The sequence below is a fragment of the Zophobas morio genome, unplaced genomic scaffold (genome assembly GCF_036711695.1).
Source record: "Zophobas morio isolate AGI-343-1 ecotype UQ-CSIRO unplaced genomic scaffold, CSIRO_AGI_Zmor_V1 ptg000010l, whole genome shotgun sequence".
NCBI lineage: Eukaryota > Metazoa > Arthropoda > Insecta > Coleoptera > Tenebrionidae > Zophobas > Zophobas morio.
Window position 1 is genome coordinate 4,590,296 of NW_026972115.1, and position 24,113 is coordinate 4,614,408.

The following is a 24,113-nucleotide window of genomic DNA, read 5'->3' on the forward strand; positions in this document are numbered from 1 at the left end:
TTTTCTTTAAGAATGTGAAACCTTCTCGGGAGTCCCAACGGTTCTTTTCTAAAAATGTAAAACCTCCAGGGCCCCAAATGTCGTTTTTTTTTAATGTGAAACCTTCTCGGGGCTCCCAACTGGCTTTTTTAAAAATGTAAAACCTTCTCGGGGGCCCCAAATGTATCTTTTTTAAAATGTGAAACCTTCTCGGGGGCCCCAAATGTATATATTTTTTTAAATGTAAAACCTCCAGGGCCCCAAATGTCGTTTTTTTTTTAAAAATGTGAAACCTTCTCGGGGGTCCCAACTGGCTTTTTTAAAAATGTAAAACCTTCTCGGGGGCCCCAAATGTATTTTTTTTTTTTTTTAAGAATGTGAAACCTTCTCGGGGGCCCCAAATGTCTTTTTCTTTAAGAATGTGAAACCTTCTCGGGGGCCCCAAATGTCTTTTTCTTTAAGAATGTGAAACCTTCTCGGGAGTCCCAACGGTTCTTTTCTAAAAATGTAAAACCTCCAGGGCCCCAAATGTCGTTTTTTTTTAATGTGAAACCTTCTCGGGGCTCCCAACTGGCTTTTTTAAAAATGTAAAACCTTCTCGGGGGCCCCAAATGTATTTTTTTTAAAATGTGAAACCTTCTCGGGGGCCCCAAATGTATATATTTTTTTAAATGTAAAACCTCCAGGGCCCCAAATGTCGTTTTTTTTTAATGTGAAACCTTCTCGGGGGTCCCAACTAGCTTTTTTAAAAATGTAGTACCTTCTCGGGGGCCCCAAATGTATTTTTTTTTTTTTAAGAATGTGAAACCTTCTCGGGGGCCCCAAATGTATTTTTTTTTTAAGAATGTGAAACCTTCTCGGGGGCCCCAAATGTCTTTTTCTTTAAGAATGTGAAACCTTCTCGGGAGTCCCAACGGTTCTTTTCTAAAAATGTAAAACCTCCAGGGCCCCAAATGTCGTTTTTTTTTAATGTGAAACCTTCTCGGGGCTCCCAACTGGCTTTTTTAAAAATGTAAAACCTTCTCGGGGGCCCCAAAATGTCTTTTTCTTTAAGAATGTGAAACCTTCTCGGGAGTCCCAACGGTTCTTTTCTAAAAATGTAAAACCTCCAGGGCCCCAAATGTCGTTTTTTTTTTAATGTGAAACCTCGGGGCTCCCAACTGGCTTTTTTAAAAATGTAAAACCTTCTCGGGGGCCCCAAATGTATTTTTTTTTTAATGTGAAACCTTCTCGGGGGTCCCAACTGGCTTTTTTAAAAATGTAAAACCTTCTCGGGGGCCCCAAATGTATTTTTTTTTTGAAGAATGTGAAACCTTCTCGGGGGCCTCAAATGTCTTTTTCTTTAAGAATGTGAAACCTTCTCGGGAGTCCCAACGGTTCTTTTCTAAAAATGTAAAACCTCCAGGGCCCCAAATGTCGTTTTTTTTTTAATGTGAAACCTCGGGGCTCCCAACTGGCTTTTTTAAAAATGTAAAACCTTCTCGGGGGCCCCAAATGTATTTTTTTTTAATGTGAAACCTTCTCGGGGGTCCCAACTGGCTTTTTTAAAAATGTAAAACCTTCTCGGGGGCCCCAAATGTATTTTTTTTTTGAAGAATGTGAAACCTTCTCGGGGGCCTCAAATGTCTTTTTCTTTAAGAATGTGAAACCTCGGGAGTCCCAACGGTTCTTTTCTAAAAATGTGAAACCTTCTCCAGGGCCCCAAATGTCGTTTTTTTTTAATGTGAAACCTTCTCGGGGGCCCCAACTGGCTTTTTTAAAAATGTAAAACCTTCTCGGGGGCCCCAAATGTATATATTTTTTTAAATGTAAAACCTCCAGGGCCCCAAATGTCGTTTTTTTTTTAATGTGAAACCTTCTCGGGGGTCCCAACTGGCTTTTTTAAAAATGTAATACCTTCTCGGGGGCCCCAAATGTATTTTTTTTTAAATGTGAAACCTTCTCGGGAGTCCCAACTGGCTTTTTTAAAATTGAAAAACCTTCTCCGGGGCCCCAAATGTACTTTTTTAAGAATGTGAAACCTTCTCGGGGGCCCCAAATGTCTTTTTCTTTAAGAATGTGAAACCTTCTCGGGAGTCCCAACGGTTCTTTTCTAAAAATGTAAAACCTTCTCCAGGGCCCCAAATGTCGTTTTTTTTTTTTTTTTAATTGTAAAACCTCCGGGGTCCGAACTGGCTTTTTTAAAAATGTAAAACCTTCTCGGGGGCCCCAAATGTATTTTTTTAAGAATGTGAAACCTCGGGGACCCCAAATGTCTCTTTTAAAAATGTGAAACCTCGGGGGTCCCAACTGGCTTTTTTAAAAATGTAAAACCTTCTCGGGGGCCCCAAATATATATATTTTTTTAATGTGAAACCTTCTCGGGAGTCCCAACTGGCTTTTTTTAAATTGAAAAACCGTCTCGGGGGCCCCAAATGTACTTTTTTAAGAATGTGAAACCTTCTCGGGAGTCCCAACGGTTCTTTTCGAAAAATGTAAAACCTTCTCCAGGGCCCCAAATGTCGTTTTTTTTTTAATGTGAAACCTTCTCGGGGGTCCCAAGTATCTCTTTTAAAAATGTGAAACCTTCTGGGGGGCCTCGAATGTCGTTTTTCTTTTTAATGTGAAACCTTCTCGGGGGTCCCAAGTATCTCGTTTAAAAATGTAAAACCTTCTCGGGGGCCCCAAATGTATTTTTTTTAAAATGTGAAACCTTCTCGGGGGTCCCAACTGGCTTTTTTAAAAATGTAAAACCTTCTCGGGGGCCCCAAATGTATTTTTTTTTTAAGAATGTGAAACCTTCTCGGATGCCCCAAATGTCTTTTTCTTTAAGAATGTGAAACCTTCTCGGGAGTCCCAACGGTTCTTTTCTAAAAATGCGAAACCTTCTCGGGGGCCCCAAGTGTCTCTTTTAAAAATGTAAAACCTCGGGGGCCCCAAATGTATTTTTTTAAGAATGTGAAACCTTCTCGGGGGGGCAAGTGTCCTTTTTTTTAAGAATATGAAATCTCCTCAGGGCTCCCAACTGATTTTTTTTATGAAGGTGAAACTTACGTTTTTATTACACTATAACTAGTAGATTCTATACCTAAAGTTTGTACTCCATAAAGTTACACCGAAAATGTAAAATTTCGTAAAATCAAATTTTATAATTTTTCAGAGAAGCATATGGACTGTACTTCAGAAGCGAGGGAGGTTCGAAATAACTTTCGACCAATTTTTAATGTAGTGACAGATTTTTCAGAACCAACTTGATGTGCGATATTTTATAATCATTCTTAATCAACCAGACTAGATTTCGTTCCTTCGTGTTTATTTTTCACAGGTTGTTTAAAAATTATCATCCTCTACATTTAGAGATTACACCGAGTAAATAAAACCGATGGAAATCTTGCTGCTGTTCCTAGATTATGGTGTTTAGGTATAATAAAATTATACTACGGCATTAAAATTTATTTAAGACTGTAAAAATCATGGTGTTATAAAAATTTACATGACGCCTAGCTCGCGCAACTTCACTTGCATCTTCTTTATCGTACCGTCCCAGAAGGTTTGTAAAGGTTCTCGGGTCGTGGTACCACAGGTTCCAGTAATGATGTCCGTCGCGGCCTTAAAAGCTGCTATAGAGTCTCCTGAAAGGACGAATTTCGGAGAAAAGCAATGACTCATCATATCAACGATTGTGCAAAAATTAAATTAAGTTGGATATCAATGACTATTTACGTAATAGATTAACAGTGTGATAAGGTTCAAGTGTTAATTAAGTAAAGGCGCGCACACACGGATGCTCAAGTACCGTGATAAAATTACAAATTACCTTCTTTCAAGACGACATCTATCGTTTTTATGAGTAAGTTTTGTGACGTCTGAGCCGCCTTTAAATTACCCTCTCGCACAGCCTCACAGATTGATTCCACCAGCTTTGGGAGGAAATTAAGACTAGTTCCCATAATACAGGTGAAACCACTGGCAGCGGCACCTAAAATCCCCTACACAACAAAGCTACAACTTCTCATGTCTTTCTTAACCCAAATTACCTCATCAGTCCCCATAAAAATCGTGAACTTCTCTCTATTGACAGCCGCCGCCGCCATACTTTGTTGAATATCATTTGTACTGTAAATCACCCCCACAAAACTATCCACTTCTCCAATAATATCCAAAAGAAACGCCCCAATATCAACTAAAACCCTCAATTATTTTAAGCAATCAATATTCAACCCCATACTTTCAACCCCCGTGTATTTCGGATAATGATGATACAAAATCGGTACATTTCTTGTGAATTCCGACACCAACTTGACGTACTTGATGAGATCCAGGTGGTTTTTAGGTTTTGTGTACAAATCCGGGAGCACCACCACAGCCCCCACTTCCCGCTTGGCGGCATGCTTAGCCTACAACAAAATCTGTTTTGGGTTTAACCACTCACTAACTTTACCAATTCAACGACGTCCTTCAGAGGCGCCCCCCCGATTTGCACCATCAAAAACTGATTAGTTTTTTCGCAAATGTCAGCCCACGCATCCGCAATATCTATTCTCTCACGAATGGTTAACGACATGCCTTCACCCACAACATCATTGACTACAAAACATCATTAATGTCAAACCCGCGCTCCAGAAATCATACCTAGGATGCCTCTGACCCCACACGCCGACAAAAAATTGGCGTACTTAGGCACCGCTTTGAGATTCACGTTAGGCGCTACGCTCTTCATGGCCACGAACGGGGTGAACACCGGGCACAGCAGCCCCCTGAACTTGAATTTCTGCGCCCGGAACTCGGGCATGGTGGCCCGCAAAGTGTGCTTCTTCGACGACATGTGTTTGTGGATGTCGGAAATGCCGCAGCGGTAGTCTTTTTTACAAAACTTGCAATAGAAGTAGGTGTTTCCGTGGATGCTCTCTGACAACCAGGATTTCAGTTCGGGTTTGCTCTCCCATTCTTTTTTGTATTTGGGGATGTATTTCTGAAAAGCGACGGTGAGTGTGATTTTTAAGTGTGACGAGGCGTACTTTTGAACTGTCTTTGGGTTTTTTCGACGCCGGCTCGTAGTTTTCGCTTTTCTTGCCACTGTCGTCGTCGCTGCTGTCGGATTCGTCGGGGGCGAAGTCTGCGAATAGGTCTTTGGCGGTGGTGGGGGACGGGTTGGTTTGTGGGTCGTCTGGTGGCTCCGACTTTGTGCCGGTTTCTTCGGTGGACTCCTTCTTAGAAGACTCGGGTTTAGTCATTTTTTAAATGAGTTTATTTATATTTTGGTTTGAACATAACCTCAACGGTCGGTTGAATCGCTGCCAACAAAAAAAAGTGCGAAAAGTTACTACGTCTGGTGACAAACGTAGTGAATTTTGTGTCGTGTGTGGCGGCACTATCACTAGTGACATATTGTGATTGCATGCTCAAGTTTTTCGAGGTTATGTTGATCGTAATTTAAGCACTCGGAAAACATTAATAAAAATGGATAGAGTGGTTAATGATGAAAAGCCCCGTGTTATTCTGGGTGAACATAAAATCACACAGGTACGTTTAACGCGATTTTTTATATTTTTATTTAATTACAAACTTATTTCCAGAACTTGCCTTCACAGCCTACAGTTTTAGACGAAAAGTGGAGTTTACGGAGTTTCAAGAAGAAGTTTAGAGTTGTGATGGTTCGCTACGACGAGAACGAACTCGAATTTGATTTGATAGGGATCCACCCGTTTTTGGCAAACGCGTTTCGGAGGTTAATGCTCAGTGATGTTCCAACTATGGCTATAGAGAAAGTGCACATTTTGAATAACACTTCTATTATTCAAGACGAGGTTTTAGCTCATAGGTTGGGATTAATACCCTTAAAGGCTGACCCTAGGTTATTTGAAATGAAAGCAGACCGTAAGTTTCTGAATAATAAAAGCTTCAAGTCACATTGTTGTTTTTAGCTGCAGCTGAAGGCACCGAGCAGGATACATTAGAATTCACTTTAAAAATCAAGTGTACGAATAATAAAGACAGCAGTAAGGACTCTCTGAGGGTTGAAGATATGTATAAAAACAACAATGGTAAGAATTATTTATAAATTTAACCCACTTTAGTTGGAAATTTGGTTATAGTTTACTCAAAACACATAAAGTGGGTGCCTATTGGTAAGCAGAAGGAGCGATTGACTGACGTAGGCCCCATTCACCCCGATATATTGATAGCAAAAATGCGTCCTGGGCACGAATTGGACTTAAAATTAATCGCGGTGAAAAGTGTGGGTCGTGATCATGCCAAATTTTCCCCAGTAGCAACCGCCTTTTATAGATTACTCCCTGATATAAAATTATTGCGGGAGGTGGAAGGTGAGGCCGCCGAAAGACTACAGAAGTGTTTTTCACCCGGCGTTATTTCAATCCGACACGAAAAAGGTAGACAATATGCTGTGGTGAATGACGCTAGGTATGACACTGGTAGCAGAAACGTGTTCAGGTATGAAGATCTTAAAGACGCCGTGGCTATGACAAAAATTCAAGACCACTTCATTTGTAAGTATTTTTTTCGTTGTGTTGTTGTGAGTCTCATGGGTTTCTATAGTTACCGTTGAGTCAGTGGGGGCGCTCCGACCCGACGTCATCTTCACCGAATCTGTGAAAATCCTAAAAGACAAGTGTCTTTCGCTATTGGATGAACTAAGTCACGTATAAAGGATTTTATTGTATTTTATCAAACCACAAAACAATGGCTTTTAATCAACAGGTTAAAAATAGAAATGAAATATATCTTTATATAAACACTACAGAATGGTGTATGTAAAACAATACTACCTGAACCTTCCTTCACCTATCTCTAATTAAAAAATTACTTTATTCTTGTTGTAAATTGACTGGAAATGGAAAATTATTGCCCTACGCGTAATAACTGGGAGGCACTGTGAGATCGCTTAAAACTAACAGTTCTTCCTCTGTGAATTTTAGTTTGTGGATTTCCCAATTCTCGTGGTGGGTTCGCTTAAAGTCGCCTAATGTCTTGCGAATTGTTGTCTGAAAAAACAAAAATAGGAGACAATTTTGGAATTATTCGTACGTACCGGAATGGGTTGTGGGTCGTTCAGATGCGGTCCCAACTGCCCGAAAATATCGGGCAAATAATCAGGTACATCGTATGGATGGCTGTTGATAAACGTGCACAAACCTAACACCCCTGCATGTCTAAATCTCAGTGTGTTATTCACTAGGTTCAAGCTACTTGAACTGTCGTTATTTTTCCGCTTTACTTTGGTTTTCGCTTTTTGTTTGAATTGTGCCTACAAGTCAAACACTGTAACGCCATCCGGGACAACGCACCAACTTACTAATAGCTCTTCCGGGTTTGGAAGAAACTGGCAGTGTAAAAGTCCGCTTAAAACTTGACTAGCGCTTATTCTAACTTCAGGTTGTATATCTTCTAAAAGCTCTAGCACCATTTGTTGTATATCCAAAACCCACTCCTTTTTGGAGATGATGGTGGCCATGTTGTGGAACACGAACCCGGACATGAACTCGGTTATAACCGCTCGGGCCGACCAGAACGGACACGTTGCCACTTTTCGCATAGCCTGGAGTGCAGAGGGCATAACCTGGTCTATCGTTATAGTATACGCCAACACCGCTAGTAAATTGGAACAAATCGGGGCAACTTCGTCGTCGGTGTCGTTACTCTGGAGCACGCAACAAAGAGGTAGAACCTCAAAGTACTCCGGAAGCGTAGAGTAGTTCATGCGGACGACGCTAGACGTCACATATTTTGACACTAAAATTAACAATCATGACACTATAACCCGAGTTTTGCGACTACTCACCTAGTTTGAATAGTCTCATCGCGTTTTCTCTCGCCTCGTCATTATCCAACGTCAGCGTCTGCATCTCCTGCGACACCTTCGCCGCGTCCGCCGCCTCCCTCGCATTCACTTTACTCAAGCTATAACTGTACAAGTTGTGCAGCGTCGGCATGATCTCCCTAAAGAACCCCTTCATGCTCGGCGGATTCATCTCCTCGTCGCTCGGCAAAATCAAATCTTTGGAGAAGATCATCGTCAGGCAGCTGCTGATCTTGTCGCGGATGTTCTGGAACGGGTGCGACAGGTGCTGCTTGAAGTACTCGTACAGACGCACCGCCAGCTCGGCGTTGCGCCACGTCTGCTGGTTGAGGGCGGCGTGCAGCATGTGGAGGCGGCCGCAAGCCACGAACGACGTCTGGTCGGAGAGGGGGTCGTTGACCAGAAACTCCAGGATCCAGTGGTGGCGGTTGGGGTCGCGCGAATCCAGCGCCATCGCCATACTCAAACCCCAGTCCGTCATAGTCTCGCCGCACATGTTGACGATGGCGGTGTGCAGAATAGGCAGGAGGAGGGACCACAGTTTGGTGACTTTGTCGTAGCTCCAGTGCTTGGAGCCGCGAATCAAGCCGCTGATGATCTCGGCGGCGCAGCGCTGACTCGATTCATTCTTGTCGGCGACGAGCTTCTCGATATGAGGAATGAGCGGGTCGAGGAGTTTGTCTTCGAAGATTTTGAAAAGGTTCTGAAATTATTCAATCATAATTTTTATTTAACGAGTTGAGGTAGTGTTTACCTTAAACAAAAGGAATTTGTATGCGTTGAATTGGTCCTTTCCCTTTTTCTCTTCCATAGAGAAGTACTTAATGAACTGTTCCAAGTTGCCCGCGTTACTGAAGAAACTATAAATTTCCTGTTCCTCTTCAGTGAGATTCGAAAATCGTTTGTCAATGTTGGGTTGGTCCTCAGAAGGCGCATAAATCTCCAACTTCTTCGGCCACGCATAAAAACCCGTACTATGGTCATGCAGAAACCTGGACTGTTCCCACGCTTCAGCATCCTTTGGAATGGTTTTACTATCATACAACAACCACTTATTGTCTTCCCTAATACCCGGATTCAACTTGTCCTGTCCACCCTTACAACTCCCGAAACCGTACGGACTAATCTCAATCTTCTTAAATCTCGGTTTATTCTGAATCAAAATAAACAAAGACACCCTTAAAGCCGTCTTCCGTATCGTTATAGACTCATTAATTAAAGCTTGGAGGAAATATCTGACAATCCTCACGTTATATTTCACGTCATAATGCACTAAAACCTTCAAAAAAGTCACAGCCATAGAGTGGTACCTCCAGTGTCTAAAAAACCGAATCAGTTTAGCCAACACCCAAAACCAACTCACAAGTTCCCATTTATACAAGCATCCAGTAACCCGTCCACGGTTTCATTATAAGCCACCGCTCGATTCTGACACTTGACTTGGAGCGCCCTCTCACTCTCCTCGATGCACTTCTGGAAGCTACGTAAGTCGCACTTGGGGTAGTTTTGGGCGAGGACGTTGGCAGTGTCGAGGCAGTTTTGGGGGAAAACCAAATTGATAGCGATGGTGGGGAAAAATCGGTTAACGGCGTCGAGCACCGCGTTTATCAAATTGACGATCGAGGGTTTCTCGGAGGGCATGGATTTGATTATAAGCGGCCACAATTGGCGGATGAAGTTCCAGTCGTGGCGCGCCACGATTGGTGTATTTTTCGGACTAATCAAAATGTATAAGCAACCCTTGAACTTCTCGTGGTGTTGCTCGGAGTCGAGTTGCAGGATTTCGAAGATTCGTGAATTGAGGACCGTGTAGGAGTAGGGGAAGTAGGAGACGACTGAGAACAGCTTGGATTGAGCGGAAATCCTCACCTAAATCCATCACAGTCAAAAATGTGTAACTTGTTGAGAACCGCTGACTAACGCGCGTCGTTGCTGAGCAGCCAATCACACCGCGCGATTTGAATTTGGCGCCCGTTAAAGTCAGCGGTGCTCAAAAGTTGTCAACTTGACAATGTCAATACTTACTTCACTATATCGGGACACGCTCAGTTCGAACAAATCCAAAAGAATCCGTTTGTGTGTCTCCGTGAACGAGCAACTTCGACTCTCGATTCTGAATTCTTGCTGCAGCATCACTCTATTGATGAGAATGTGGCGCAAATGGAGTTTGTTTTGGTGTAAACGGTCTTCCAGAAGTTTTTTCACTATGTGGAAATTTTTCCATTGGTATTCGAAATCGTGGACGCGAGACTTATTAAACAGAAGAATATTATAAACCTGAAAATCAATTGGTTCACGTGGGGTGTTCCGATTGACGAGTAAATCTTACGTGGACTATGTTGTGTATGCTTTTTGTGTCACCTTCGTCCGTTTCTAGGACGCGCTGTTGCACTTTATGCATCAAGTCTGCAATTATTTTCCTAATGTTGGTACCATCTGGCATGCTGACAGCATGCGAGTCACTGACTATTAAATTAAAAGCCCATGGGTCTAGAACTGAGTTCACTCTACAAAATTGACATTAATTGTGGAAATAATAGTAAAAATGAGTACAATTGAATCGCAGGTTCGTCCCATATTGGCAACACTGGGTGAGAAGATAAAATAGAAATTACTATTTTTAGGGACCTCCTGAGTTCCTCTCTGCTTAACGTCAAAGTTCCAGAGGCGTACTTGTTCAGTTTGTCGATCTCCGGCAGTAAATATTTGTTAATGAGTGACTGAACCAGACCTATTTCTTTGTCTCCAGGGACGTACCAGGATATTTTCAGATCTTTAATATTTTGAGCTTTACCCCACTCCCTAAAAACCAGTCGTGAGTAACCGAAAGAGCACCAATCACGTCTCACCGTATCGACAGGAAATCCTTAACAGGTGTGTTATAAGGCGTCGAACAACTCCTATACTCCGTCGGTAACACGTACGTCAATGACGTCATCATAACCTCGAGCATACGTGCCGCCATCTGGCTACCACTCAACGAATTCATGTGTAAAGTCCTATCCAAAATATTCATCAACCGTTCAGAGTAATTCAAAAGTTCGGTCCTGGCGTCCACTAACTCCGACAGAATTTGTAAATTGTAAAGCAACTCGTCATCCAAGTGTTCCTCTTTTTCTATATTTGGATTTTCGTTCATTAATCTTTCAATAATATCACACAGGTGCGGAATGAAAAGTTTTAAAGTCTCTTTAGGGTTAACTTTCGTAAACCCTTGACATATAATGGCGACCATTTTCCCCGATACGTGTATCTCCATGACTTTGTCGCACACGAAATTAAAGACTTTTTTAAGGGCGGCCTGCCAAAGTTAACCAATAACATTCGAACAAGTGGGCGTGGTTACTTACTGTAAAGATTTGTGGTGAGCACTGATGCAAAACTGTCGAAATGATCGAAAAGAGGGCGCTCTCGGCGATCACTTCGGCTCGGTTTTTATTGTTGTTGGTGCTCCCGGCTTGCTCCAATCGCACGAAATCCAACGAATTAGACTCCACCCACAGACACAATCTGTCAAAGAATTGTAAAACGAAGTCCTCGAAACCGTCAGTCGCTTCACAGACTATGTGTTCTTCTTCGGTGAGATCGTCGTGATATGTACTGGCTTCCGAACAGTTGATTAGTGGTATCATGTTGATAAAGTGGACCATGAAATTGAAAGTTACTAAGCATTTTCGGATGTCGTTTGGGTCTATGCCGGGGAGGAGCGCCATGAGGAGGGGCAACACGTGGGTGAAACCCTCTGGATAGTTGCTGCGTGCCCCTTGCACCATGTACCTGCAACCAATCATGAAGCGACGCGTCGTGCGATAGGCGTGGCTTACCTCGCCACAGCGGTCACGCCCATCATCGACGACGTCAGCTTGTGCGGCTCAGTCAGACTGTCCATGGACGAGTAAAGCTTGTCCAGAGTCATCGGTATGATGAGGTTCGGTCTTAACGACCCCAAATATTGTAAAGCTAGACTGATGTCCTGTCCCCCTTGTCGTGAAAACATGGCTTGTTCAAGGCACGGTTTTAAAATATTGACGAAACGGTCTATGTCTTGATCTGAGAGCTTGTAGTGGTCTGGAATGTTTGTCTCCCAGGTTTTTTTCTTGAAACGTTCCCAGTGGATTCTTTGGACGAAGTAGTAGGCGAGTTTTCGCAGGAGTTCTCTTAGTTTCATGGACCAACGACCTAGATTAGCCGGATAGTAGTACGATTCTAACGCCTGCATGAACTTCTCTAGGTGGAAAAAGGTGGAGTTTTTGTCGCCGTTTAAGGCACAAGAGATCCACATCGCCATCGACGAAATCTCGATTTTGTATTGCTTGCCGGTTTGCTTTTGTCTGTAGGCAACCGGCAGCTGGAAACTGCGCGAAAATCGAACGAACATCATCGGGATGTAGGGCTCCCAGTTGAGGTAGCCCATGGTGAAGCTGCTGAGACGGGCCATCATCCACATCATGTGCTACAAGAGTCAAATTATAAAATTCAAAATTTCTACTTTTTAAAAAACATACATCTTCCCATGCACTTGCATTGTGACAAGCATTCCACAAAGTCATAAGTTCCTCAAACCACAACTCATAGCTAACTGGTGCTTCCTCTGGCTTAACACAAACGGGCAAGAAAATCTCTAAATACTGAATGGCTGAAAGAATCGTCGGACTACTCATTGGACACAACTTGGGTCTGAACTCGTCCAAAATCTCTTGAGTCGCCGAAGCCGGAAAATATCTACGAATTTCGATTATTCGCGCCACAACGACAGACTAGAACTCACATCCTGGCCAGTCTGATTACATGCATTATCGTTCCTTCGAGAGTGGAAAAGCAACGATACATCCCTATGTCGGTTTTGCTTTTCTCAGTCACGCGAACACAAAGTGTGTATAGGGGGCGCCAGTCAAGCTGCAACTCATCCCTCGAAATCAAATACCTCTTTCTACAAACAAAGTTTATCTTATCGTTCGAAAAAAAAAAAAAAAACAAAAAAGATTACTTGAGCAATTGTGTCAGAGTTGACGCACACTTATTTATTCTAGTAGGTTCTAAATCCGGTATGGTCAGCATTTCGTAGAACAACTTAATGAAGCCGATGTGGTCCTCCTTCGAAAATTTCATTCCGTAGATTTTTATGTACCTGTAAAACAAAAACCAGTTGTGAGTGCGCCGCCTATGGCAAGTCACGTGATCGACGTTTTGTCTGTCAAGGTTTGACAAAATGAATTGTCATAGTAACCTCAAATGCGGTTGTCATTGTTAACGATAAGCGGTAAAAAAAAGTAACGATAAGAGTACAAAAAGCGCGTAGGAATTTGGGTGCAACGAAATGGCGAAAAAAATCGTTTTGGCCCTTTTCAGGCGCGGATGCGCCGCCTCTGGCCCGTCACGTGATTTTGACATTTCGGCCAGTCTGCCAAAACCCGCATTTGACATTTCGCCTAGTGCCCTCAACCCCCGAAAAAACGAAGAAATCGGGTGTAAAAAAGGCACTCGACGATGAAGAAGGTGTAATTTAGGGAAAGCATCCCATTCTGCATACTTGTTCAAGCGCGAGGTCCATAAGGCGCATCCCGGTCTCATTTCACGTGCTAGAACCGACTTGACGAGGTTAGTTTTGATGTTGGCGTACAGCTGCGTGGACTCCTCGTCGAGCTTGTCGGCGTAGGGCAGCAGCTTGTTGTAAACGTTCTCCTTCTGCGGTTTAAAACCCAGTTTCGCATATCGTCTTTTGTTAACATCTTCATCCATGGCATGGATTAGTGAAGTTGGTCGAACACACACACGAGCACGGCACTAACAACAACAACGACAGATTAACAATGCACGATTGTTTAACAACTTGCTATTTTTATTGTTTTGTACTAGTCATTTGCGGACATATTTGTTTCATGCAAAGTGGCACTCTTTCAACCAATGCGGTCGCAGCTCGTAAACTGCCATCTCATGCCAGCCAATGGAAGCAACCGGCGCCAAGCCGCCAAATTCGAACCGCGAACGAAGGACGTTTATTTCAGTCGGGTTATTTTTAGCAGGACAATGGCACAGGCTATCAAGGGGGCGATCACCGCGCGGCTGCGAAGTCTATGCGGGGCGCGATTGCTGGGGAGCTTCGCCCGGAATCAACAAAATCAAGACTTGATGAAGTTCGCCTCGACCACGGATTTCTTATTGGGGAATCTCAAGAGCGCGCCGAACACGAGGACCGTGCTGGAGATGGTGGCGCAGCACAACAACATCATGAACAACAAGCACATCATGCAGGCGCTGCGGACGTTGTTTACGTTACAGAAGAACGGAAAGTAGGTAAACGCTGGTGTGTTTAGCACCAAAGTAAAGTTTTCTTGCAGCTCGGAGCTATCAACGAACGAAATTCTAGCTCACAAAGACTTTAAGAAACTGTGTCGGAAGCTGCGGACTCAAGCGCCGGGGATCGAGCTCGGGGACACCATAGAAGCGTTGAAAGTAGTGTCTTACGTAGGGGTTTCAGCTGAAAGCACAATTTTTCAAGTGTTGCTTCAGTTAATCAGACACAACGTGAACCAGCTCAATTTGCAACAAATCATTTTTCTTGAGTTTTTGTTGTCTCAAGCGGGTGCGTCGCCTCTGGTCGAAGCGTTAAAAATCGCGCTTCCAATGGTTTTTGAGATTCATCTACCCGTCAAGATGGATTATCCTAATCCGGCTCATTTAGCCGAATATTTGTATTTCGCGTCGCGAAATAACCTGAGTGAAGACTCGGTTGAAAGAATTGTTAGCGCGTTGTTGGAGCATCCGGAGTTTGATGTTAAAACGGCCAGGAGTATCGTGTGGTCGGTTTGCGAAATGCAAGGTCACGAGATGTTTAGACCATTAATGAAAAAAGCAATCGATTCGTTAGTTGTGCATTTAGACGACTTAAGTTTCAACGATATGGAGACGACCCTGACGAAACTCATCTCGCGCTTTACCAGAAAACACAGCTACTTTTACAACCAAACGTTCTACGAATCGTGCGCCAACCACGTCATAGATAAAGATCTGGGTTTCAAGCAGTCAATCTATATCTTACGAAAGTTCGGACGTTTGGTACGTCGCTACCGAAAAAATCAACCACTTTTTCAACCCCTTTTTCTAGAATTTCTTCCACCAATATCTCCTCGACTACATGTGCAAGAAAGTCCACGAAAACCCCGACGTTCTAGCCAAAGCAGACCCCGTAGACGTTTATAGCATTGCAGTGGCGACATCTATGACCGACTACAAACCACCGCATTGGGACACCGTTAAAAATATCATCGCCAGATCGGAAAATGTGGCTAACTCGGACCGAAAAGAGATAATCTGGATTAAATTCGCCGCTTCGCTTTGCCTCCTAGACATATTTAAGCTCGACGTTTTAAACAAATGTTTGAACGCGAGTTTTTTGCAGCAGTTATTTAGCAAACGAAGTATGTTACGCCACTGTCTATTACGCAGTTTTTCATTGTCATTTTTAGAATTTATGTCTGACTTTGAGAATTACGTCACCGTTTGGCAGTCTATCAAGTTATTTAGGCCCGAGTTCAACTGTTTGTTAACACCAGCGTATGACCCAGAGGCCTTGGTGAAGAATTTTAGGCAGTCGTTGGAGTTTCCGTTGGAGGCGGCGTTGCATAAGGCTTTGGGGGGCGAGGGGTACGTCAAAACGGATCTCCACTCGAAATCGGGGGTCCAAATAGGTGGGTCAAGTTCGTGTTTATCTAATAATTTTGTAATTTTTGTATTGTTGGTTTAGATCACGCTGTAGTCTTTAGGAAGGGTGGATATCCTGTGGCTATGAATTTTCCAGAAGATGTTGAGTTCATTGAGGAGATTGAAGTGCCACCAGACAACCAGCTGTAATTCTCGTTAATGACTAGTTGTCAAAAATTCTAACTGCTTTGTTTCAGAGTTGCCATTCTAGGACTGCGACACTTCAGTTATACTTTAAATAATAGGATAGCGAGGAGTTCGACGAACCTAAATGTCAAAGTTTTAGAGTCACAGGGGTATCAGGTGGTCCCCGTAAACTTAGAAGTTTGGGAAGGTTTACCAGACTTTGAGAGAATTCCCTACATAATGCGTGCTATTAAAGAGCGGACTGTTGGTGATTTGAATGTGTCAGAGAGCGTAATTTAATAGAAAAATTTCTCTAGTTAAGTGGCAAAGTGTCTCGTTAATTTTTACCCAGTTTCAAACTCCTGTTCAAGCCCATTTTATGACGTTATCAGTTTTGTGAAGTATGTGTAATGTTGGTTGCATACGTATACAAATTTTGAAATTGAGTTATTGTGGGTGTTTCAGTTTTATATTATGCAAAACATTCTATTTCTGTTCTACATCACTATTTTATGGATAAATGTGGCTCTATTTGCTAAATAAATCTGAAACGAGAATAATACTTATTAAATGACTGGTGCAAAATCCAGTAACTTTTGTGTCGGTGGATTGGCCAAGGTCGCCCTTTGACATCTTTGACATTATTATGACAACTTGTCAACGAAGAGGATGTCTGAGATTTAAAGAATTTTAATCGGCAAATCCCACGATCTAATGGATTTAAAACGAGAAAGTGAGCAAATGTACCCATTTCAATGGCTATATTTGAGCGTCAGCCCGTCAAGAAGGTCGTATTAGATGATACAGAACCTCTTAGCTGCGTAATCGAGAACTGGCGAAACGTCAACGGACACACAGTAAGACCCCGAAATTCCAAGAACCCGCAAATAACGCATACCTTCCAGGAATTCGTTATAAAAGTACAAAGAGGACCCTTTCCGGACAAGACGTGGCGCGTGTACAAACGATACAATGACTTCTACAAGTTGCACACTTACCTACAAACATCGGGAATCTCTCTCCAGCTACCACCAAAGAAGCTCATCGGGAACATGGACCCGGAATTTATCACCGAGAGACAACAAGGACTGCAGAAATATCTAAACAGCATCCTCATGAATCCGATTTTAGTGTCGTCGCTACCGGCACGGTCTTTCGTGGATCCTGCGAATTATTGCCAGCCGTTCGGCGAGTTGGCTCTCCAGCATGTGTCGCTAGCTTTACGTGGAGAAGTGGGTTGGGAGGTTGTGGGGCCGCTCGAGGATATAGGGTGGCGGCTCAGGAAGCACTATTATCAAATCAGGTGTAAAACTTCACCGAAGGATGAACTCTTAGGGGGGTGGACTGACTACGGTCCGGATAAATACTTGGACGACAAGGATATGCACGCTTTGTTTAAAAGCTTGAATCAGATTCAGCACCCATTCATACATTCCATTGAACTGTGCTTGTGCACGGATATCGGGGGCCTTGTAGTCAGATCCAACCACAAAAATGGATCTCTGAGGGATATTATATGTGGCTCGAAACCGCGACAGTCGTTTTTAAAAAAGTACGGGAATCCGAAAGGGCACAAACCGCTCGAAGCGAGCCATGTGGCTTTATATGGTAGACAAATTCTCGAAGGTTTGAAATTTTTAATGGACAAGGGGCTGCCATACGGTACTCGACTGACCCAATTTGGCTAAATTTTTAAACAGTCGTGTTTCAGGTCATTTGCACACTGGGAATGTCATTGTTGATAATGACAGAGTTAAGTTGTTGGATATAGAGAACGGCGTCTTGGGCGTGCCGTCGTTCTATCGCCCCTATTTCATGCAGCATCGCAAAATTTGTACTTTACAGGCTGTAGACGTCTACTGCTTCGGTCACACTCTGTATGAAATGACTTTCGGGTCGCCCCTTCACGAGAGTGTGGCTGACAATATTCCCAGTTGCTCTTCACAATTGAGTAATTTTTTGCGTCAATCGGGAGTTTTTATTTAATTTTGGTTGTTTTAGAATCCGTTCTCGAATCAATACTCTCATCTGAAGCTTGTAAATCAGGCCTGCCTACTATTGAATCTTTATTGAATCATCCATTTTTCTCTTCGGTTGTGGTAACTTTACTACCGGACGACAAAGCGCATTTAAAAATCCCGAATTCGACTAAGGAGCGGCTGAAGGCGACGTGTGCGCAAATGGAGGAAAGACTGAAAGAAGAACAAAAGATGGTGAGGAGCCAGAAGCGGTTGGTGAAGGTGCAAGAAATGATGAGTTCTGAGGAGGAGAAGAAGAAGCAAAGACAGAAAATGGTGAGGACGCTTTAAGTTGACGTTTGAGCGTCGTTGTGGTGGTTTTTCTCATAGATGGCGCTTTATAATTTTGTGTTGTATTGTTGCACAGAAACAAGAACAACGTCAGCTCGCCAAGGAACAAATGAGACAAAAGAGCAAATCTGAAAAAGATGATAAAGTAAATGGTGATAGACCTGACAGTGTGAACAGCAGTACGGCGACGTCTGTCGGGACAGCAACACCTCCTTCGATATCAGGTGAGGCGCTGATCACTCTGAAACACAAGTTGGTCAAGGCACTGAAAAAAAATTCGCCTTGTCGCAATTCACGTGTATGAAAAAATGAAATCGTTGCTTTTTCCTAGGCCTGAGAAGCTTTTAAGGAATTATTACATAGGGTACAATCATCTGCATTCTCAATGTAGCATGCTAAATGTTCTTTTCCTCAAATCCTGCAACACCTTAGCACTGATTTTCATTAGTAAGCTCGGATTATATGCACTGAAAAATGTAATATTTTTCTGAAACAAACAAAATTTATTTAACGAAAACGAACGACACAAAGTTGGTTATTTATAATCATTGTGGGTGCTCACGAGGCTTGAAGTTCTTGATGTTGGCAAGGCAAAAAAAGGGCACTGATATCATTACCACCGTGAAGATGAGAAAGTGCGTCGCTTTTTCCATCGCAGTCATGCGGAAGCGTGGGGGCCCCGAAATCACGTTCATTCTGTGGTACTGTCTCGCAGCTAACCCCAATCGAGGGGCTCTAGCCAAAGCGCTACCGGAAAACATCACAATTTTTCTGTGACACGATAAAATGTGATTAAATAAACAATATGGCGACTCGATTTTTGACGTTTTCTCCCAGGCACCTTGATACATTTTGCGTAAAATCCGAGTCTTATTTCACGCTTTGGTTTTGTGTTGGCCGCGCTAAGAGCGATGTTTTTGCAGGTTCCAGTGTCCCCTCGCCTCCTCCGCCCCCTCCCCCGCCGCCACTATCGAGCGGGTGCCCGCCGCCCCCGGAAGCCAGCAAAGACCGGTCGGCATTACTGGGGGCCATCTGTAATTTTAATAAAACGTCCCTGCGTAAGACCAAAGTTAACTAAATTTACTCTAAGTTCGAATACTTTGATGTTACATATGTGATACCTTACTGCATTATATCGTCGTTATTTTAAGGAATAGCGTAATTGTAAAAACTTGTGTTTTAAGGCATTCGATCCCAATTAGGTACGTCGTTGGTAATAATGTAATTTATGAACTAATGCACCAAGACATTCAGCTAGATGAAATTTAAAAGGGTCCACACACTGTATAAAGTAGATAGCTTGGTCTTTGTTTTAATGTCATGTATGTGCCTTCCCTCGATTGTTTTCTTGTGTTTAGGACTTATCAAATTCGTATTTGACTGTGCCAATGGTATTTGTGTAAGTAATTAAATTGTGGCATTTAACCTATGATTCGAGATGATATTTATGTAACTAACTAGTCAGGTGTCCTTGATATGATTTATCTTGTGTGTACAGATCATAATAAACTGTCTCTTTCTATTCAATGTTAAGGAATAAATAGGAAGAAAACTCTTGCTTTTTCGCTTAGGCATTTTACTATTTAAACAATTTAATTAATAAACATAAATTACAAAAAAGACTATTGTGTTAACACCTTGGTACTTAATCGTGAGACCTGTAGTTCTTGATGTTGGCAAGCACCCACAATGGTACGGCTAAAATAGCCCCAGTGATGACGAGACCATGGGCGGTTTTTTCCGCCAAGGAAATGCGGACTCGTGGGGGCCCCGAAAGCACCGACATTTGCCTCACTTGAGGGGCAGCCTTAACTAAAGCTCTCGCAGGAAACATATCTACAACAAAGACACACTAAAATCACCTTACCACGACTACCATTTCCAATTATTTTACCGAATTATTGCCTAGCAAGATTAGGTAACCAATTCAATATGGCGACTCGTTCGATTCAGGGATTTTCGTTTTGTCACCAAATCGAATAAATTTCCCGAAAGGTCACATAAATTTTATCTTTACGCCAATTTGTCGTTATCGGCGCCGCGATAAACCGGTGACACATCCAGCTGTTCGACTGGGGGCCGCCGAAACCTTAGATTAGCAAGTCCAGCGATAACATTTCGTCTACGAATTGGCTCAGTTGGCGGCTTGTGCTGATAACCTCAATCAACCTCTAAAATTAAAATTGGCCTTGAACACCGCAACGGCCTTTGTTTTTGTGTTGTCACCGAAATTTAACAGAAATGGCAGGACGAGTAGCTGAACTTAAGGATGAATTGAACAAAGCGTTGCACGATGGGTCGAAGCCGTGGACTAGTTTGTTGGCGATGGTTGAAGCGAAGACCGGCGTGGACAGATTATACGTTTTCGTAGGTAAGGGTTAAGGTCCATCTTGGTGAATGAATAAGTGATTTTTGTGGACGTAGGCTCGATTGCGTTCACCGGCTTGTGGCTGGTGTTCGGTTACGCGGCGCAGCTGGTTTGCAACTCGGTTGGTTTCTTGTATCCGGCCTATGCCTCGATTCACGCCATCGAGACTAAGCAGAAGGATGATGACACCAAGTGGCTGACGTACTGGGTCGTTTTTGCCATTTTTTCGTTGATGGAGTTCTTCGCGGATCTCATCGTGGGGTGGTTCCCGCTGTACTGGCTCATCAAGGTAAAATGGCGATTGATGGGGGTTGCTGATTTAATTTTTTTTGACTTTGTAGTGCATTTTCTTAATATGGCTTATGATCCCCACTGAGCTCAATGGCTCGCTGATTTTGTACCGAAAATTAGTGCGCCCTTATTTCCTCAAACACCACAGTGGGGTGGACAGCGTTTTGGCCAAAGCCAAGGATTCAGGTAACAAGGTTGATGAAAGTGAACCTAGCATAACTGGTGTATTTTCAGCTACTAAACTATTGGACAAGTCCGATTAATTAGGGGGTTTTTGTGGGATGTTTATCACCTAGTAACATATATCTCAAATATTTTACCTTCTTTTTTTGAGACTTTCGAGGAGTGTTTTTTAGAATTCCTTTGAGGTAATTATAGTATTACATTTTATCTTATTTTAGTGCCTTTTTGGGGTGGTTTTGTTTTACAAAATTCCATTTGAATCTCACTATTTTTGTATTTCACCACATTTTAAGATCTCTTGTAAGGTTGTCGCAAAGTTCAAATATGTGCTGTGCTTTGTCTGTTGGTCCATAATAAACGTTTAAATCAAAACACAATGTATTACTTAAACTAATCATTTATGGTCGCCTTCTGGTTTCTCCTCCACAACTGCTGCCTCAGCCACTTGTCGGTTCTTCCACGCCGCCATGTAGCTCAACGGATGTATGGGCAGAAATCCAGACAAACCTGCAAAAACGTGCCAAAACCCATACAAAAACCAACAACAATCAACCTAATAATTCCTGGACTGGCTTGGTGCAATCAGCCCCATTTCCAAGCCAATACGCTATTCGTTCTAAATTAAGAGAGACCAGCTTTTCATTTCTTTCATTTGGCATGGGATCATAGGACCCTACTTGTTCTATAACTGGTTCAAACTGTTCCCTCCGCCGCTAAAAATAGGGTTTTGAAACAGATCGCTAACAATAATTTTAGTTTTACCTCTGCAACAACAATGTGAAAAAAAGGTCGATTCGTGCAACCGTGACGAACGAATCGGATTATTTTTGCCGACAGCGCCGCGTACTGGCCTGTCCCGCTCGAAGGAACCAACATGTTTTGGCTTTTGGGCGATTTTTTTCGACGAGAATAAAAATTCAACGAAATGTGAGGTTAGGAAATTCGCAGCCGGGTAAGGTTAGGCGCGCCAGTGGCGGAGGCAAGAGCGGAAAGTCAGCGTTTATTTTGAAATTTAAACTGCGATAAATAAATCGTTCGATTTTTTTATTGTAGTAGTCATTGCTTTCCTAGTGAAACCAGTGCTTAAAAAAAGTTTAGTCAAAAACGCAATGAAATAATGTTTTATTACATCAAATCGCAAAATATGCGTAGATTAGATTCAGTTCTTTGCATAATTTTGTATTCGAAAAAGGAAAAATATTGAAGGTTATAAGGTTCCATTTTTAAAAATGGCGAAACAGTAAATTTCGTTATTATTATATGCCATTTGCTAATACCAGTTCAATGTTAGCAATTAAGATGACCCGCCGACCCGCCCTTTATTTTCTTAAAGAGGTCATTTGCCTAAATCAATCTTATTTTGGCAAGTACTAGCCCCGCCCACCCACCCATTATTTTCTTCGAGAATATGTCATCTGCCTAAATCAGTCTTATTTTGGTAAGTACAACTATAGTTTCCCCAGTTCTAATTTGGTTTTATAAAAGTTAACTTCCTTAACAATCCCATCACCGACCGTAGCAACTTCTTGTTAAGGAAGTTAACTTTTACACAATGGGATACTATCATAAAACCGAATTAGGACTGAGCAAACTATACCGTCTACCCACCCTTTATTTTCCTAGAGGGTACAGTTTTATTCAAAAAATATTGGGCACTTAGCATTTAAAGTCGCGATCTTTTCTATAGAACCACTCCCTAGTGTAAATTTTCAAAATTTGTTTGGTGTAAGTGACCTTGACGGGTTTCTGGGGGAAACATTTGTGTCAAAAATTTGACAGGTTAGATGGCCCCATTGTCAATGTAGATATTTTATTTTAATAAATAGATGAATAGAACATACAGTCTGCAGGGGATACAGTACGGCATAGCTGAGGGCAACCAAAACATTCGTGTTGTGTTAGTTTCGATTGCCATATCAACTACCGCTACCAACCGCGTTCGGCGTAAAGTACTAGATGACAGGGCTACCAACTTGACTTTTTATCGAGTGGTTCCGTAGAAATGACCGCTACTGTACTAATGTCATAACTTGTAAAATGTGCTTTATTTAGATAACCTTAATTTACTGACAGTAGTGTCATATCTGGCGGATATTAATAATATCAAAGACATCGTTTGACAAAATAGATTTTTGAAAAGTACTAATATTTGTCAAAATGGCAGTAAAGCTTGAATCACATATCATTTGTCATACATGATAGAACAACAGTGCCTAATATTTTTTGAATAAAATAGTATGTTATTTGGCAATATCAGTCTTATCTTAGCAAATACTAGCCCCGCCCACCCACCCTTTGTTTTCTTAGAGAGGTCATCTGCCAAAATCAGTCTTATTTTGTCAGAATCATCAAAATTGATTGAGAGAGTTGGTAACCCTGAACTTGAATAATTTGGTTTATTAAGTTGTATAAAAATATTAGCTGTCAGATTTGAAGTTTCAAGTTTCAAATTTCAAAACTCAGTGGCGTCTTTTTTCGATTTTTTTTTTGGTAAAAATATTAGTTGTCAGATTTGAAGTTTCGAATTTTTGTCACGCCACTGAATTCATTGCCATATAATCTTAAACAAATCTGTCATAAGGTTGACAAACTTCACGACAAAAACAGGGGGTACCATCTCTCTCAATCAATTTTGATGACCCTGTACTAGCCCCGCCAACCCACCCACCCATTATTTTCGTAGAGTAGGTCATTTGCCAAAATCAGTCTTATTTTGGTAAGTACTAGTATAGTTTCTCCAGTTCTAATTCGGTTTTATGATGTATAGAAATTAACTTCCTTAACAATCCTTTATGACTGTCCCATCACCGACCGTAGCAACCTCTTGTTAAGAAAATGAACTTTTACACAATGGGGTACTATCATAAAACCGAATTAGGACTGGGCAAACTATACCGTCTACCCACCCTTTATTTTCTCAGAAGGTATAGTTTTATTCAAAAAATATTGGGCAGTTGTCATTTACTAAAGTCGCGATCTTTTCTATAGAACCACTTCCTAGTGTAAATTTTCAAAATTTGTTTGGTGTAAGTGACCTTGACGGGTTTCTGGGGGAAAACATATGTGTCAAAAATTTGACGGGTTAGATAGCTCCATTGTCAATGTGGATATTTTATTTTAATAAATATATGAACAGAACATACAGTCTGCACGGGATACAATGAGGCATAGCTGAGGGCAACCGAAACATTCGTGTTGTGCTAGTTTCGATTGCCATGTCAACTACCGCTACCAACCGCGTTCGGCGTAAAGTACTAGATGACAGGGCTACCAACTTGACTTTTTATCGAGTGGTTCCGTAGAAATGACCGTTACTGTAATGACATAACTTGTAAAATATGCTTTATTTAGATAACCT

The 24,113-nt window shown here is 42.1% G+C and overlaps 7 protein-coding genes across 9 annotated transcripts; 4 read left to right on the forward strand and 3 right to left on the reverse strand.

Annotated features, from left to right (window-relative positions):
• Positions 1-3,396: 3,396 nt before the first annotated feature.
• On the reverse strand, positions 3,397-5,192 carry LOC135126211 (N-acetylneuraminate lyase A-like). The gene is made up of 7 exons (XM_064052080.1): positions 4,977-5,192; positions 4,591-4,930; positions 4,400-4,545; positions 4,187-4,355; positions 3,996-4,141; positions 3,776-3,947; positions 3,397-3,590 (listed from the first exon to the last, which is right to left on the reverse strand). The coding sequence occupies exons 1-7, from the start codon at positions 5,190-5,192 to the stop codon at positions 3,448-3,450; spliced, it is 1,332 nt and encodes a 443-aa protein (XP_063908150.1). The 3' UTR covers positions 3,397-3,447.
• Positions 5,193-5,281: 89 nt separating this feature from the next.
• On the forward strand, positions 5,282-6,723 carry LOC135126212 (DNA-directed RNA polymerases I and III subunit RPAC1). The gene is made up of 5 exons (XM_064052081.1): positions 5,282-5,481; positions 5,535-5,835; positions 5,883-6,002; positions 6,054-6,467; positions 6,517-6,723. Exons 1-5 carry the CDS (start codon positions 5,419-5,421, stop codon positions 6,624-6,626), a joined length of 1,008 nt encoding a protein of 335 aa, XP_063908151.1. The 5' UTR covers positions 5,282-5,418; the 3' UTR covers positions 6,627-6,723.
• On the reverse strand, positions 6,617-13,681 carry LOC135126207 (proteasome activator complex subunit 4-like). Its single transcript, XM_064052075.1, has 16 exons — positions 13,308-13,681; positions 12,765-12,905; positions 12,546-12,707; positions 12,283-12,499; positions 11,602-12,230; positions 11,128-11,554; positions 10,627-11,078; positions 10,331-10,579; positions 10,107-10,284; positions 9,803-10,054; positions 9,141-9,646; positions 8,532-9,096; positions 7,760-8,480; positions 7,274-7,710; positions 7,010-7,225; positions 6,617-6,962 (listed from the first exon to the last, which is right to left on the reverse strand). The coding sequence occupies exons 1-16, from the start codon at positions 13,514-13,516 to the stop codon at positions 6,828-6,830; spliced, it is 5,496 nt and encodes a 1,831-aa protein (XP_063908145.1). The 5' UTR covers positions 13,517-13,681; the 3' UTR covers positions 6,617-6,827.
• Positions 13,149-15,925, forward strand: LOC135126209 (uncharacterized). 2 transcript variants are annotated; one of them, XM_064052076.1, is made up of 7 exons: positions 13,149-13,375; positions 13,798-14,067; positions 14,116-14,833; positions 14,883-15,195; positions 15,244-15,465; positions 15,522-15,624; positions 15,676-15,925. In XM_064052076.1, exons 2-7 carry the CDS (start codon positions 13,805-13,807, stop codon positions 15,902-15,904), a joined length of 1,848 nt encoding a protein of 615 aa, XP_063908146.1. In that variant the 5' UTR covers positions 13,149-13,375; positions 13,798-13,804; the 3' UTR covers positions 15,905-15,925. The 2 variants fall into 2 exon arrangements, with proteins under 2 accessions (XP_063908146.1, XP_063908147.1); XM_064052077.1 differs by having other exon boundaries at positions 13,801-14,067.
• Positions 15,926-16,225: 300 nt separating this feature from the next.
• Positions 16,226-19,466, forward strand: LOC135126210 (PX domain-containing protein kinase-like protein). Its single transcript, XM_064052078.1, has 6 exons — positions 16,226-16,461; positions 16,510-17,266; positions 17,316-17,555; positions 17,606-17,898; positions 17,990-18,137; positions 18,837-19,466. The coding sequence occupies exons 1-6, from the start codon at positions 16,360-16,362 to the stop codon at positions 18,989-18,991; spliced, it is 1,695 nt and encodes a 564-aa protein (XP_063908148.1). The 5' UTR covers positions 16,226-16,359; the 3' UTR covers positions 18,992-19,466.
• Positions 19,467-19,472: 6 nt separating this feature from the next.
• On the reverse strand, positions 19,473-21,731 carry LOC135126214 (small ribosomal subunit protein bS16m). 2 transcript variants are annotated; one of them, XM_064052083.1, is made up of 4 exons: positions 21,518-21,731; positions 21,309-21,468; positions 19,808-21,262; positions 19,473-19,749 (listed from the first exon to the last, which is right to left on the reverse strand). In XM_064052083.1, the coding sequence occupies exons 1-3, from the start codon at positions 21,629-21,631 to the stop codon at positions 21,150-21,152; spliced, it is 387 nt and encodes a 128-aa protein (XP_063908153.1). In that variant the 5' UTR covers positions 21,632-21,731; the 3' UTR covers positions 19,473-19,749; positions 19,808-21,149. The 2 variants fall into 2 exon arrangements, with proteins under 2 accessions (XP_063908153.1, XP_063908154.1); XM_064052084.1 differs by having other exon boundaries at positions 19,473-19,765.
• On the forward strand, positions 20,155-20,884 carry LOC135126213 (receptor expression-enhancing protein 5). The gene is made up of 4 exons (XM_064052082.1): positions 20,155-20,284; positions 20,338-20,570; positions 20,623-20,758; positions 20,807-20,884. Exons 1-4 carry the CDS (start codon positions 20,155-20,157, stop codon positions 20,833-20,835), a joined length of 528 nt encoding a protein of 175 aa, XP_063908152.1. The 3' UTR covers positions 20,836-20,884.
• Positions 21,732-24,113: the final 2,382 nt, after the last annotated feature.